This window comes from Cucumis sativus, chromosome 4 (assembly GCF_000004075.3).
Source record: "Cucumis sativus cultivar 9930 chromosome 4, Cucumber_9930_V3, whole genome shotgun sequence".
NCBI classification, from domain to species: domain Eukaryota; kingdom Viridiplantae; phylum Streptophyta; class Magnoliopsida; order Cucurbitales; family Cucurbitaceae; genus Cucumis; species Cucumis sativus.
The window spans coordinates 25,791,650-25,806,885 of NC_026658.2; the positions used below are offsets into that span (position 1 = coordinate 25,791,650).

Below are 15,236 nucleotides of genomic sequence, written 5' to 3' on the forward strand. Positions count from 1 at the left end.
TAATTATAGCAAAATAAATTAAAATATTACAAACTACTTCATATTTGTCACTTATAGACATGGCTGATAGACAATGTTAAGAATGTCTATTAGGAATAGAATCTGAATTTTTGTTATACTACGTAAATATTTTTAACGGTTTTGTTGTTTAGCTTTCTTTGATTTGATTTAAGTATACTTTAAAACTATTGTTTTTTCAAGTTTAAATTTGTTATTTACGTGTGTAGGCATATTAGTATGCTGCAAAACAAATAAGGTGGTATGCATGGTTGTCATATGAAACTCTAGTATGTGTCAATGTAACAAGCTGTTTTGTTGGTCAATTTGTGTTTGGTGGTTCATAGTTAGATAAGATTGTACTATAAGGTAATGAAAAACTCAAGTTTGGTTTGAGCATCATGGACTCGTTTTGTAATATAAAATTCGTTTCGTTTCGACAATTTTCAATCAAACATTGTTTTTCATTGTTTTCACACTTCACGATCTTATTTTATTCGTCACATTTTCAAACACTAATTTGATTTCTAGTAAATTTGATTACATTACAACTCTTCAAACATCTCTAGAGGTGAGCACACTAGACCAAATAATCGTGTCAATCGATTGAACCAAAGTATATGAAGTCTGTCGTTTCAGGAACAAGAGGGATCCATTGTTGTCGATTTGGAAAAATTTAAATAATTTCAAATAAATAAATTGATCAATTAATCAAAATCAAACACTTGTCATAAAGTCAACTTGAACATTTACTAAACTAACCATCATCATTTTTATGGTAGCTTGATAAATAACATATCGTAAAAGTCTCCAACACCATTGTATATATATTTTGAAAGCTCAAAAATTAAAAATACATATTCTCCAAAACTTGAGACCTAAAAATACAATTAATTATTCGTTGTAATTAATTTTATACAGAAGTATATATATATATATATATATATATATATATAAAAATAAATAAGGGTCCTAAAAGAAAAAGAGTATAGAGTACTCCATCATTTTTGCCGCTAAACTTGAAAGCATTTCCTCTGCTTTTGAGTTCTTCTTAGTGTGAAGCTTTGTAAAAACCAAACGAAAGTTTCTCTGTTCTAAGAGATTGAAGAACACAGCAGAGACGAGTTAATAATGCTTCTCCGTTTTCTTTTTCTTCTTCTTCTTCATCCGGTGATTCTTTTCCCCGTAATTTAGTTTTCACAATCAGTTTTTTCAGTTTCCGGTTATGGCAAAGTGTCAAAGAAACGAGGTTGGATCTGTAGTTTTTGACCGAGCTTCCATTTCCTCTCCCGCCGGCAGTCATTTTCGCCTATGCGCTCCCTTCTCCACCGCTTCATTCCGTAGGAAGATTTTTGACGCTGTAAGTTGTGGTGGAAGTTCCCGCTATAACTATCACCACGACGGCAATGTTGGTGGTGGCGATGGTACTGTTTCCACAGCCATTAGGTCTTTGTCCGAGATTGTGAAGGAAAGGGAGGCAGCTAGGCCGAAACGATCCAATGTGAAGTCGGAGAAGTTGTTCGATCTTCTTAAGTTGGAGTCGTCGCCGGAATCGAAACCGGAGACGAAGAAGAAGGAGGAGGTGCTGGAGGAGTTCAAACGCGTGGTGAAGAAGTTGCAGGATGAGGATTTGGTGGAGAGGAGAGCGGCGGCGAGTGGAGTTAGATTGCTTGCTAAAGAGGATACAGAAGCGAGAGGAACGCTTGGAATGCTCGGAGCCATTCCGCCGCTGGTTGGAATGCTTGATTTGGAAGACGATGAATCTAAGATCGCTTCGCTCTATGCGTTGCTTAATCTTGGAATTGGAAACGATTTGTGAGTTTTTTTCTTCCTCTCTCTGACTGATTTTCATAAATGTTCACTTCACGCGAGTTCTTGGAATCGATTACTTTTTCTAAATCTCCATTTGTTCTTCATTCTGCTCCAGGTTTTTTATTCTCCCGTTTTTATTTTTTTCCCTTTGGTGGGAAGGGAATGATACTGATGAGTCACTTTCAGTATTTTCTCTAATTTTTTTCATCGATTCTTTTAATATTCCGAGTTCTATTAACTTCTGATTCCATTGTATTATTTGTATAGTTTATGTCCATATTTTGTCTGTACCTCCCTACACTGCCATCCCCCCTTCCCTCTCGGAAAACGAGACATAAAAAAGAAGTGTAATAGAAGGATAGCGAAACTACATGAAATCTTCTTGAGGCGTTGAATTGCGTAGTTGGGCAACCTTTTTTTTCTAAGACTATTTATGAGAAGAGATAGCCAAGATTAAAAATGGGTTAAATTACTTCTTATCTTGTGTTAAAAAGAAAAGGTTAAATTATAAAATTTATCCATCATCTTTGACTATTTATTTTTACTCATATTCTTTCAAATGTTACTTACAATATTATTCGTATGGTATGATTTATGAATAATTTAAAATAGAAATTTGGATAACATCAACCAATATCAGTAATACAATATCCTAGGTCTTATTTTTCGTCTAAAATTCAAGACGATCCAAAGCTAGTTTTGAAACTTTTATAAGAGGTTAGTGGTATTTTTGCATCTTTTGAAAGTAGTGAGAAATTGTTTAAACAGCGAGGAAAGTTTGCTACAAATTTTGTATCTGCATCCATTTATTGTGCTCTTTTTACCCACCTCTTCGTTCTGTTGCTCACAATTTTTTCTCCTTGACTACATTTTCGTGAATCTTGTACTGTCTGCTTCCATGACCATCATAGCCTTATCAAACTCCCCTCCCCTGCCACATTGACGAGCCTCTTTTTTTTCCTGTCTAATTTACATACATAGATTGACAACTTTATATTTGGAGTTTATTAAGTCTTTGGATTTTGCTTAATTTTTAACCCCACTTTCAGGAACAAGGCAGCCATTGCTAAAGCGGGTACTATTCACAAAATGCTCAAGCTGATCGAATCTGAAACTTCCCCAAATCCACCTGTTTCAGAAGCCATAGTTGCGAATTTCCTTGGGTTGAGCGCTTTAGATACGAACAAACTGTTAATTGGCTCATCAGGTGCAATTCCGTTCTTGGTAAAGAACTTATACGACCCACATCAAGAAAGCAGTTCACAAGTCAAGCAAGACGCTCTCCGTGCGCTTTATAACCTCTCTATTTTCCCATCCAATATTCCATTTATCTTAGAAACCAAGTTGGTCCCGTTTCTTCTAAACGCATTGGGAGATATGGAAGTAAGTGAAAGAGCCCTCTCTGTTCTAAGCAATGTAATATCAACATCAGATGGTCGTAAAGCCATAAGCACTTACCCAAATTCATTTCCAATACTAATTGATGTCTTGAATTGGGCTGATTCACCAGGCTGCCAAGAGAAGACATCCTACATTTTAATGGTAATGGCACACAAATCTTATAGTGATAGACAAGCAATGATTGAAGCTGGGGTTTCATCAGCTTTGTTGGAACTAACTCTTTTGGGCAGTACATTGGCTCAAAAGAGGGCCTCGAGGGTTTTGGAGTCTTTGAGAGTTGATAAAGGGAAACAAATCTCCGATCATCTTGGAGGAAATTCTTCTGCTCCAATGTGTGGTTCTTTAACTTCTTTTACTAACCCAATTCTAGGGTCTGCTGAAGCTTTGGAAGGATCGGATGATTTGGTTAGTGAAGAGAAGAAAGCTGTGAAGCAATTGGTGAGGCAAAGTTTGCAAAACAATATGAGGAGAATTGTGAAGAGAGCCAATTTGCCTCAAGATTTTGTGCCTTCTGATAATTTCAAGTCACTCACATCAAGTTCCACTTCAAAAAGCTTGCCATTTTGAGTTCTCAACTACCTGGAATCATGGCGTTATTGAAGATTCTGAAGTTAGTTTCTCTTGATATAAATCCATCTATCTTGTGTAGTTTGAATTTTATTGTTATTATTTTTTACCATAGGGGTTGGTCAATTGGCCTTTATTGTTTATCATAAAGTTAAAACATTAAAAATATATTAAAGATTTGTCTTATAGGTTAAGTGAACTACATGTTTTAGTTAGTTCCGATCGAGTGCTTTTGCAATTTAATCGAAGCTTCTATCTAGTCTCTTTTGCTTTAACATTTGCCTATTCAATTAGAGGAGTTAAAATCACCTAAAAATACAATATTAAAATTTCTCTATTTTTAGGTGCCTAATTCCTCCTCTAAACTATGCAAACCCTTGCACTTCTTTCAACCAATTTCAACCTTATCATTATTTAGAAAAGGTATAGAAAATAGGGACTAAATTGAAAAGACATCCCTAAATGACATCCCTATCGAGGTTTAAATGTACACTGTATGATCCCAATAAGTTTGGATTTATAAGGTCGTTAAAAGCAAGCCAAATCTTTGAGTCTACCAACTTAAGTCGAGATGAGTGGGTTAAAACCTACTCATTTCGCAACTCTTAAATAACTTTATTCCACTAATTTTATAGGATCATTTGGCCTACTGAGTAGAGTTAATAAGTTTTGTTTGAAGTGTAGAATTGTAAGATAGAGTTTTTTCATAAAAATGAAAAGTAGAAAAAGAATGATAGATGAAATTACTCGATAAATGTGTAAACTTCAATAGTAAATACTATTGTATTGAAGTGAAGTTGTTACCAACTTAAAAGTGGGTGGACCAATTAGGGGTAATAATATTTCATCGTTTTAGTATGCACATTTATCGAAAAACTATGCATTTTACCCTTCTATTTGTCTATCTCCCTCTCTCTAACTTCAATATTGTTTCACAAATCAGTGGTTCCATCCCTGCAGTGTTGAAAGAAAAGGTTTTAGATTTATGAAACCAAAAATCCAAGAGAAGAATAAAATTAAATAACCAAAATTCATGGGCTCTGTTCTTGAAATCCTACAGTCGAATCACTGGTAGTGTTCGTACCATAGGATCTCCAAACCTCTATGGATGAATTAGTGATAGAACATAGTGGAAGGCTCTTAGAATTTTTGAGATCCGAAGTATTGTAATAAATTACTGGTACCCTTTGTCTCTCATACAGGTCCCCATAGAATTTAATATTTACACACCACTCACCTATTTCTGTTTCAAAAACTGTCGGTCTATTTTAATTAATTAATTTTATTTTTTAGTCCTCCTAGAAAGAAGGAAACCTGAGAAAGCTCCCTTGTTTGAAATTGGAAAATGTCGTTGAAACAGGGACTGCCTTTTCTTGTCTTGGAATCTTTTACTTTTTGATTTCATAGCATGTGGCTCTTTAATATTTTACTCTACTTCTTTGGATCTCTCAAATTGAATTGGATAGACTTTACTTCCTGTAGTTAACTTAGATTTTCCTACTCATGTTCTGTTTATATTTATATATATATATATATGTGATTCAATTACAACTTCATATACTGAATCTTAGGATTGTATCTAGTCCTTGAATTTTGTTTTCAATGGACTATACAATAAACTTGGTCTTACATTCATGGATAGGTTTATATTAGACTAGACGAATTGAAAGTTTAAGAATCTATTAGATATTTTTTTTTTGAAAGAAATGAAAGATTGTACAGCTACAGGCAAGAACAGGTCGAACAGAAAAGTAGGAGGAGCAAGAGACTAAGAGAAACTAAAAACAAAAAATGACATAAATCCAATAAAATCAAACAATTTAGACTCAAAAAATTAGACGTTATGGACTTCAGAAATATTTTAAATACACCAAAGACAAAACCTGTACTTTTGTTTCATATGGGTGTATTATATTTTAGTCTGTTTCTCCAAAGTTGTAGATTTGAATCAAGAAACTATCTCTACTAATAAAAATACATGGAATTGTTAAACTATTTTCTTGTCTTGCTTGCAGATCCACACAAGATTTGGAGTATGGAGCTGATAAAACTGGAAGGGATTAAAGGAAGAAAACAAATTTACATTATTTGGTCTCTGAGATTTGGTTTGGGTCTGAGTTTTCAGAAAACTCAACAATTTTATTCTTGAGATTTGTATTCGGTAGCATTCGAAGTCCATATCAACTTTTTGTTATTATTAATAGAAAAACTGATAGAGAGATCAAGAATGCTATCAAATACAAACTTTTAAGAGAAATTGTTGGATAAAAGGACTAAAGATAACCTAAATCAAACCTCGAGACCAAAAATGTAATTTCGATCCAAAAATAAAGCTGAGCAGCACTATCTGCACTGCACGAGGTTGGTGAATGCATTTATAGCACTAAATTTTACTCACTTGCTGACTGCTATGTATTTTGTTATTCAATGCCCTTCCATTTCTTTCTCTCTACTGCTTTTAAAGCTTCTTTTGACTCTTCTGTTCTCTTTTTTTTTCCCTTCGTTTTTCACTTTTGGCATTTAGTATCTGAAAATATAGCCCATATCCATCTTTGAAAAGTATGTGTATGAACTGATCAGATCCCTCTTCAACGTTGGAAAAGTTCTACTACCACAATATATTTCCTTCCATTCGAATAAATTCGTACACACATAATCTTTTAGGTAGATGACTGTCATGGATTGAACTTATTTTCTATTAACCTTTAACCAGATTGATATATTTTATCTATTAAGTACCTTCTTTTATGATGGAGGTCAGTGTTACCGTAGTATTAAAATTTTCTAAAATGACTTTTACTTTACCGAAACACTTTGAATTTGTTTGACAATTATTTGGTCTTTTGTTTTTCATAATTAAACACTTTTTACACAACCAAACAAGAAATTTAAATATGTAAAGATGAAAGAGTGTTTATAGACTTAATTTTTAAAACCAAATTATTGCTAAAAGAGACGTTAAAGTAGTATTTCCTTTTATTTTCAGCCTTGACTTTAGATTTCTAGCTAGCCGAACTTAAATTATTTTTTAAAAGAAAAGAACCTTGTAAGCTGTACTCATGCAAGTATATGTATTAATATGATTTGTGAGATTTGCTTAAAACTATACAGACCATATTAAGAAACTTCAAACCCATGAATTTTTTTATTGTTTCTTTTTTTTATTTTTTGGAGGGGGGCGGTTAAATGATTATGTAGGCTGGAGAAGAGAACATGTATGGTTGAAGTGTAGTATCATAACAGTGCTTCTTTTAATGCAATGAAGTGGTCTTTATAGATTTGGCTGCATCCCATTTAAAGTTGATCTGCAAAACCCTTCATTCTTTATTTTTCCATTTTAACTTTTGGGTCTCTTAATTTAGGACTATCTTTCTATAGTCTATACCATAGGCCTTTCAGCACAAAATAAAAGTGTCACTCCCAACTTTACTCAAAAGATTTGAGTATATTTATTGAAATGAGCTGTAGTTTCTACCTTGCAAACTTTTGGTGTCTAGGCCAAAAGTAGATGGGACTTGCTCTATTAACCAGTTGAAAGGTGTACGTGTAGGCATTAAGTATGTTTGGGAATTATATGAAAATGACTCTTCAGAAAGCTAGTGGTATAGAGCTACAACAATAACTACTCTTGATTTTTGCAAGCATGTACATATATTATTCCATATTCTTTATATATATATAATATTCTTTTAGGATTGAATTTGTTATATATTTGGCTAAGAACAACCCATTTGTCTCATTATTTTGATTGTGAAGTTAACCTGTAAACTAATGAGGATCATGGTTGGTAGTTGAGTTCTTTATGATTGTCTTATCTTGTGCATGGAAAGGAAAAAGGAATGAAACTTTTTAGAATTGGACACTTATTTAATTCATTTATTTTATATCTTGGTGAAAAAATGGAGTTGACCAATTAAATCAAAATCGGTTGGTCGGAAAACAAGAGGAATAGGTTGGAGTCGGTTTTGGAAAATTTCAAATTGAGAATTTTCAAAAAGTATTCTCAAGTGTTAAAGTGACCGACTGATAATTACTCATTGATGTCGAGATCGATTTGACAATTTACTAAACCAACTATGGTCGGTTCGTTCATAGATCGACTGACTGATGATCACTCAATCTTTCAATCAGAAGTTTGGAGGGTTAAATTTCAAGTTTAGTCCATCTATCTACATTTAGAATTATCTAATAGATTCATCAACTTCCAATTATGTGTTTAATAGGTTTCCTGGAAACCTTCAAATTTCTCTAGTATATAGTTAATATTTGACCGTCATTATCGTAATGCTGCACTTTGTGAAACTAACGATTAAAAAAGAAACAAAGAGTGTTGTAGATTGATCTTTTTCCATCATTGAAGAACGCTTTTGTTGATTTCTTTACATTGTGTTGTGTCGAATGTTTTGTATGAGAATTTGAACATTCTTTCGTTAAATGATTTACAAATATGTTGGTTGGAGTTTATGAACAGATAAATATATTATCACCTTTGGACACCAGGGTATGTGAAGTTTATAACTCACTACTTTAGAAATATGCTTCTAACTCTTTCGTACACTTCTATTTGCATAAATGATAATGGGGATATTCTTTTTTTTTTTTTCCTTTTCATATATAGGCTTTTGTTATTTCCTGCATATTCTTTATTTTTATATATATGTACACTTTTTACTGCATTATCAAATATTCTCTTTTATGGACATTTTACTTTTTGCATAAATGATAAGGGAAGAAGGTGTGTGTGTGTTAGGAATGGTTGCGGGAGGTAGTTGGGTTTAGATAACTTTGAATAGACCTAAGACTTCTATTTAGATTCTTGGACTGTGATACTCTCAATCCATTTGCACCACACACCACTGCATATATATATATAGAGGCATTTTTTTTTTAAAATGGTAAAATATTAAAATTATTTATAAAATGTAGCAAAATATGCATATGTATGTATAATCATTACAAGTGTGCTTCATGATTAATTCATTTTTCTTTTTTAAGAAAAAATATTTTTAAAATTGAAAATGAAAAAAAAATAAAAAACCTACATTTTGTTTTTCAAAGCTAAGAAAACTAATTTACCATGGTTTTTGTTTTTAATAAAAGAAGAACAGAAAAAAAAACAAAAATAAGAAATTGAAAATAGTTATCAAACAAAATCATTATAATTTATTTATTATTATTATTTTATCATTATAATTTATTTATTATTATTATTTTGGTAAATTTATGCTCGCGACCAAACCTTAAAATCAATCAGTTTATCATTTTAAACTTTGGCCTATTCTAGTAGTACGTAATTATATGCAAATTACAAAATAACAAACAAAAATACGCTTGATAACTACACCCTTTTATTTGATGAAACTCGAATTTTCAATAAATAAATATGAAAATATTTTATAATATACAACGTACATATTAATGTATTTATAATAGTAAAAAACACTATCTATTTGTTATTTTAAAAAAAAACATAATATATAATCCTCTATTATAGATTTTTGGGGAAAAAAAAACAATACAATGGACAATAATTTTACTTCCAAAATTTAACTTATAAACATTTATTTCCAAATAATTTTAAAAATAAGTAATTTGCTAGAACTTGCTTTTATTTTTTATTTTTTCTAATTTAGATAAGAATTCAAACAATAAAAATTATAATAATAACAAAGATTTGAGAGAAAAGATCCACAATTGATTGAAAAATAAAAGCAAAATCGTAGGTTTAAGGGACCATCTATGATTCTATCATTGAGGGCAAAGCAGAAGTCCAAAGCGTAGAAGGAAGCAACAATCCATTTGAAAACAGAAAGGAAAGGTCATTTTCATTAAATTTCAATTCCCCCCCCCCCCCCCCCCCCCCAAGTAATGGTAACATATTATCAATGAATAGCAACAATCTATGGACTTCATCGTAGACCATTCTTTAGAACTCAAAAGACACAATTATACAACCTATAGAACATATCCTGATGACATTTTGTCCAAATAACGTCATGACTTCAATGACCGATCTCGAGTTAAGAAATCAACTCAACTTCATGTAAGTTAAGGAATCAACTCAACTTCATGTAAAACATGTAACGATCTCTCTCAATATTTCAAAAACCCTAGTAACCTAATTTTGAAAGTTAAGTACATGGTTACCTTACCAAAATGGTTCTACTTCGTCTCCGTAACAGGAAGATAAACACCCTCCGCAGCCAGCCAGACATTGTCAGCACGTTTCTCCCGGACTCCGCAGACCTGCAAAGGCAAAGAAAGTGGTGGTTGGAATTCGAATTGTTGCTTCCAAATGAGTAGCATACGATGTTTGCATTAACTGATTTATTGAGATAATCATTTGTTATTCACCTCCTGCTGCCCTCCAGCAATACGGCTGTATTTCTTGTCATGGCTATGTAGGTAGCCACTGGTATCGATGTGCTGAAGCCGAACTCTCTGTTCTTGCTTCCATGTCTTTCCACTTCCTTCGATCATAAGCCTATACGACTTTTGCAGGTGAGGAACTAATAATGTGTATGTGTAATAACAACAACAACAATAATGTGTTTTTAGAGAAAATAATTATCATACCTCCAGTAATCACCAGTGTCGGAGTCGGCATCCCCGCCAAAGCAACTAACCTGCACCAAGGAATCTAGAACTATCAGCAAACATAGACCATAATTCGACTTCAAAATCAAATTTCTATTGTTCTGTAACCATATGACATAGTATACAAAATTGAGTTCATGGCCCTCTCCTTCACAATTGGACTAAGGTTTGTTGACTGTGTAACCCACATTCCATTATCATTACAAAGCCCAGAATTTTCGCATCTCGTGACCACTAATACAAGACTAAAGTCCTCAAATCCCATAGTCATACAGCGAGGTGTGCATATCAAACAAGCCAATTGCCAAAACAAGTCAAACAGTGAACCACAATTCACACCGTTTAAGGAAACTCAGATACAAGTCAAAACAGAAAAGGTGTAGTAATTGCCAATGGAAACCATTGCATGAATGGAGGAAAAATGAAACGATTATAAAAACGTGGGAAGAGTGATGGGAAGAGGGATGTCAGATGACAATAATATCATACAATGGATTAATTTTTGAAAAACCATTGTTGTGTAAAATATTATGTCGATTGTCTACCTCGAACTTGGTTTCTTTGGAAAATACAATAACAACAGAATCTAGCCCAGAACAATATTCCTAATAGCAGAATAAAATACTGAACCAACAATCTTTGAAATCTGTTAAATGCCAGAAATACAGTCTTATATGTACATCTAAATGAACCGAACATTCTGAAGGCAAATTCATATACTAGGAAAGTTCGTGCAAGTAAAAGATAAATGAGAGATCTCGTATTAGTTCTACAATATGAATCACGTATGGTCCACTATGGTTTCCTTTGTTAACTTTAATAACTGAGTTCTCAGGAATATAATCCCACGCCTGCAAACAGGTTAATAACTTTCTTCCTCCACCAAACAACAAATACTGGCCTTGATTAATGCCCTTCAATTTTTTGTTTGAGGTAAAGCAATGGTGGGTGGAGGATCGAACCTCCAACCTTTAGGGACGAAGGTTAGGCAAATACCAAAACTCACTTTAGCCAGTTAATGCCGTTAAGTTATGGCAGTGTTGAGCTTTCTTTATGAATTCAGTCATCATGAAATCAACACAAGCAACCAACGTAATTGAATACAAGAGAAACATCAAACCAATGAGCAAACACAAAGGGATGCGTGAAATGAATGTTACAACCAACATATTATCATGAGATCATCCAGTAAAAAAATTGATAAAAATGAATGTTACAATGCAATTACCTCTAGATTTCCCGATATTGGGGACGCATGCATGTGGCTGTGCAGCCATTTCCTTGTCCTCATGTGTTGCAATCTGATAATTGTACCACTTTTAATAGTGTCTCCCTGTTTCGCAGATGTCCCAGGCTGAGGTCTTACAATCTGCCAATGATAAACTCGTTAGATTGAAAGTGAACACCAATATTCATCACCAAATCAACCAGCAATAAGAAGAGTAACCATCTATTTGACTGTTAACAATTTTTGTTGAAAAGAAAAGCAAAGGAGAGAGATTTACCCAGTAGCTGTTGGAATCTTCAACATTTGGAAACCCAGTGACCGACTGTTGCCCACTGCCAGAACCATAGGGCACGTCATGGGAATGCAAACGGAATTTAGTTTTTTCGTGCATTAACTTAAGAACTGACCCGTAAGTAATCTGTCCAACAAAGGCACCAATAAACAAAATGGTTCAATTGAAGGAATCAATTACTCAAATTAAGCTCCGTTTAACCGCAGTAAGATAACGAAATAACAGGAAAGCTAATCAAGATATGCATAAGAGATGGATTCATGTGGAAATTTTCAGTAAATAGAATACAATCTTAAAAAAGTTTAGGCGATTTCCAACTAATTATTTATCTACGTTTGAGCAGATTCCTTCAGTTTCATGCTTATAAGTTCAATTCGAATCCACATTGCTGTTTTCCTCACTCATTAATCATTATATCTTCTCTCAATCATTACATTTGATTAATTCTAAACCAAGCATAGAATCTCCAGAAAGAAAATCCATCTTCTTAAGTGAATTTCTCTCAACTTCCACGCTCCTAAGTTCAAATCGAACCAACATTATCGATTCCATCACACGTTACTCATACTATTTCCTACTTCATTCCAATCTCGTCGTGTCTTCATCAATTATCTACATGGTGAGCTAATGACCTAGATTTCTAATCAGAGATAATCCAGCGCAAACACGAACAAAGCTCATAAAAAAGGTTAGCTGATTCGAACCTCAACGCCCTCGGAGGACGCAGCAGAGGCAGATGACAGGGAGCCATGGTCGAGATCGAGACCGAGAAAGAGAAAGAGCGCAAGAGCGAAGAAACCAATGGCCATAACGAAAAGCAAGGCGATGAACCAATTACGCTGCCAGAAAGGCAAATCGGAATGCGACGGCGGAACTCTCTCCCTGTAGACGATCCTCGTCGAGGCTGAGGATGGAGAAGAAGCAGAAGCCGAAGGTTTTCTCCGAGACAGACCCGAGGACCCTGAAGAAGCCACGGTTGATCGGAGTAACTCACCACAAAAACGACGACGTACAATCGAAAAAAATGGACTCCGATTTTGGGTTCGATCGGTGAGAAAACTGAGAATTGGGATTTAAATCATTTTCTTTCTTTCTTTTAATTTCCTTTGTGAAGACAAAGAAATGAATTAAATTAGAAAGACTTCGGCGTGGTTTGGGTGACACGTAAGAATACTTAGTCTGAACGAATGGGAACTTCACACGTGTCTTCTCAATGAGGTGGTAAGTTCTTATTGGATGCAATGAAGTCTTCTTACCGGTCTTAAGGTCTGATGTGACGTGGACTCCCTTTTAATACGGACGAGGACATTCCATTTTAATTTGGAAAATTATTTGAGAAAATATTTATGGATGAACATAAATTATATTTGAAAATAGTCCTAAATCTTGTGTTTAATTATAAACTTATGATTAAATATGTATGAGGACGATGGTACGTACTTTTTATTCGGATGGTTGAATTAAATTAATTATTTTGGTTCAATTGAATATTATTTACTTAACTAAAGTTCAATTTATATTACCAAAATACATGTAGATTAATTAATTGACTAACCAAGTCCGAGTCCATAAAACCAATTTATAGGAGTTGCTTCCGTCTACAAAATTCTTCCTAGAGTCGTAACTTGTTTTGTCTTCTCTAACATTCTTCGCTTCCTCCAACTGAGATCAAGTTGGCATCCAAACGAGATCAAGTGGGCATCTAACAAATATCAAGCGTCAGATATCGAATACTAGAGATCACACTACATCGCATTAAATCAATATCAATACAAGTTCAACTTTACGAATTAAATTAATTTGAAAAATGTGAACAGTCATTATTGCTCTTATATTTGATTCTTATTGAACTTTAATCTAAGTTGTTTCTCTTTTTGATAAAGTTGCAAAAACCACTCTAACGCTAAGTACATTGGTATATATCTTTAAACTTTCTATTATTATAAAAAAACAAACTCTCATAGCTTGCGTAAGTATTAAAGTGGGCATTGGAACTTATAACACTTAGGTTAGAAGAGCTTGAGTCCCTCAACTTTATTGTGTTTATATAATTTGTATAGAGAAAACCAATTAATTTTTAATATTAGTATATAACTTAGTAATACTTGTGCTTGTCAGTCCATTATCCAGCTTGAGTTTAAGTCTTACCTGTGTAGTTTTTTTATTCATAAATTACATCTTAAAGCCTCCTGTAAATAAATTTTAAGAATTTGTCACTCCACATCATACATATTATATATATATATATAACAATTATGTGTGAGTGTTTTTCCATGCAATAGTTGTGCCTTATCTGCCCCTTCCACTTTCAATGTCTTATAACACAATTTAGTAACTCATTTCTTTAATAACTATTTAGTTTATTGTCTAAAGTTTTATGGACGAAAAATTAATTATAATCTATGTAATTATACTTACTAAACATGTTTTTTCATCTAATACTTGCATCTTCATAGTCACAATAAGTGTAACAACATAACAATCTAATTGTTTAATAACTATACTTTTCCTTTTCTATATTGGGTGAAAAATGAACTATAATCTATAAAATCATGGAAAATTACATTCGATGACTATTTTAGCAATAATAATTATGGATATGCAACATTTTAAAAATATTGCAAATATAACAAAACTATCACTGATAGACTTCATATGGTATATTAGTGATAGACTTATATCATTAATAGAATTTAGCAAATTTTGCTATATTTACAAATTTTTTAAAATTGTGCTATATATTTAATTAATTTGAGTTTAATTGTTAAATTTACAACTATTCCTAAAATCATATTAGGCTAAAGAGTTTTTTTCTTACAAAAATATCATTTATTTCGATGGAGAAGGGAATCTTCCTTCTTATATTTCTATACCTACAATCCAACATGTATCATTGATACTACTAGGAATTGAATCATTACAGCAAGGAAAAGTTTAATTCAAAGGGAGAAGAGGAGGCAAAAATTGGAACAAAAATATCATTTGATTCGTCGATCGAAAACGAATTAAGAAAAAAGCCCAAAATAGTGAAAAAGCCCAATTGAGAAGGTCAATAGCTCCATTTGCTTGGCTAAGGGCTTACCGTCTGGCCCTCTTCCTCAAAATTCTGTGTATCAAAAAGCTGATGAGTAATGTAAGAATTAAGATCGTCTTCTCTGTTGAGAATCAAGGTGAGACGATGGACTTAGATTAGCCCAACCATGATCTGACTAAAATTCTCCTTCTTCACTTCCCATTTACCGCTTTTTTCTGTTAATCTTCCTACAGGAGACTCCACTGTCTCTTTGAGAGAGATTAAGGGCCCCTTTCCTTCTCTCTCTTCACGCCTTGTTTTACTCTTTT

At 33.2% G+C, this 15,236-nt stretch overlaps 2 protein-coding genes across 3 annotated transcripts; one reads left to right on the forward strand and one right to left on the reverse strand.

The window, feature by feature from the left end:
• Positions 1-962: 962 nt before the first annotated feature.
• Positions 963-6,408, forward strand: LOC101214500 (U-box domain-containing protein 7). 2 transcript variants are annotated; one of them, XM_011655930.2, is made up of 3 exons: positions 963-1,812; positions 2,859-3,820; positions 5,793-6,408. In XM_011655930.2, the coding sequence occupies exons 1-2, from the start codon at positions 1,223-1,225 to the stop codon at positions 3,775-3,777; spliced, it is 1,509 nt and encodes a 502-aa protein (XP_011654232.1). In that variant the 5' UTR covers positions 963-1,222; the 3' UTR covers positions 3,778-3,820; positions 5,793-6,408. The 2 variants fall into 2 exon arrangements, with proteins under 2 accessions (XP_011654232.1, XP_004145507.1); XM_004145459.3 differs by lacking the exon at positions 5,793-6,408 and having other exon boundaries at positions 2,859-4,052.
• A 3,251-nt stretch (positions 6,409-9,659) lies between these two features.
• LOC101214741 (stromal cell-derived factor 2-like protein) lies at positions 9,660-13,015 on the reverse strand. Its single transcript, XM_004145460.3, has 6 exons — positions 12,599-13,015; positions 11,880-12,020; positions 11,603-11,743; positions 10,354-10,403; positions 10,132-10,261; positions 9,660-10,023 (listed from the first exon to the last, which is right to left on the reverse strand). Exons 1-6 carry the CDS (start codon positions 12,701-12,703, stop codon positions 9,940-9,942), a joined length of 651 nt encoding a protein of 216 aa, XP_004145508.1. The 5' UTR covers positions 12,704-13,015; the 3' UTR covers positions 9,660-9,939.
• Positions 13,016-15,236: the final 2,221 nt, after the last annotated feature.

Excerpts from the sequence above, each read along its gene's own strand:
- LOC101214500 (XM_011655930.2), top strand. The coding sequence starts at position 1,223 with ATGGCAAAGTGTCAAAGAAACGAGGTTGGATCTGTAGTTTTTGACCGA. Across the intron at positions 1,813-2,858 it reads CTTGGAATTGGAAACGATTT|GAACAAGGCAGCCATTGCTA; the intron begins GTGAGTTTTTTT and ends CCCCACTTTCAG.
- LOC101214741 (XM_004145460.3), bottom strand. The coding sequence starts at position 12,703 with ATGGCCATTGGTTTCTTCGCTCTTGCGCTCTTTCTCTTTCTCGGTCTC. Across the intron at positions 10,262-10,353 it reads GACACTGGTGATTACTGGAG|GCTTATGATCGAAGGAAGTG; the intron begins GTATGATAATTA and ends AAAGTCGTATAG. Across the intron at positions 10,024-10,131 it reads TTGCTGGAGGGCAGCAGGAG|GTCTGCGGAGTCCGGGAGAA; the intron begins GTGAATAACAAA and ends TTGCCTTTGCAG.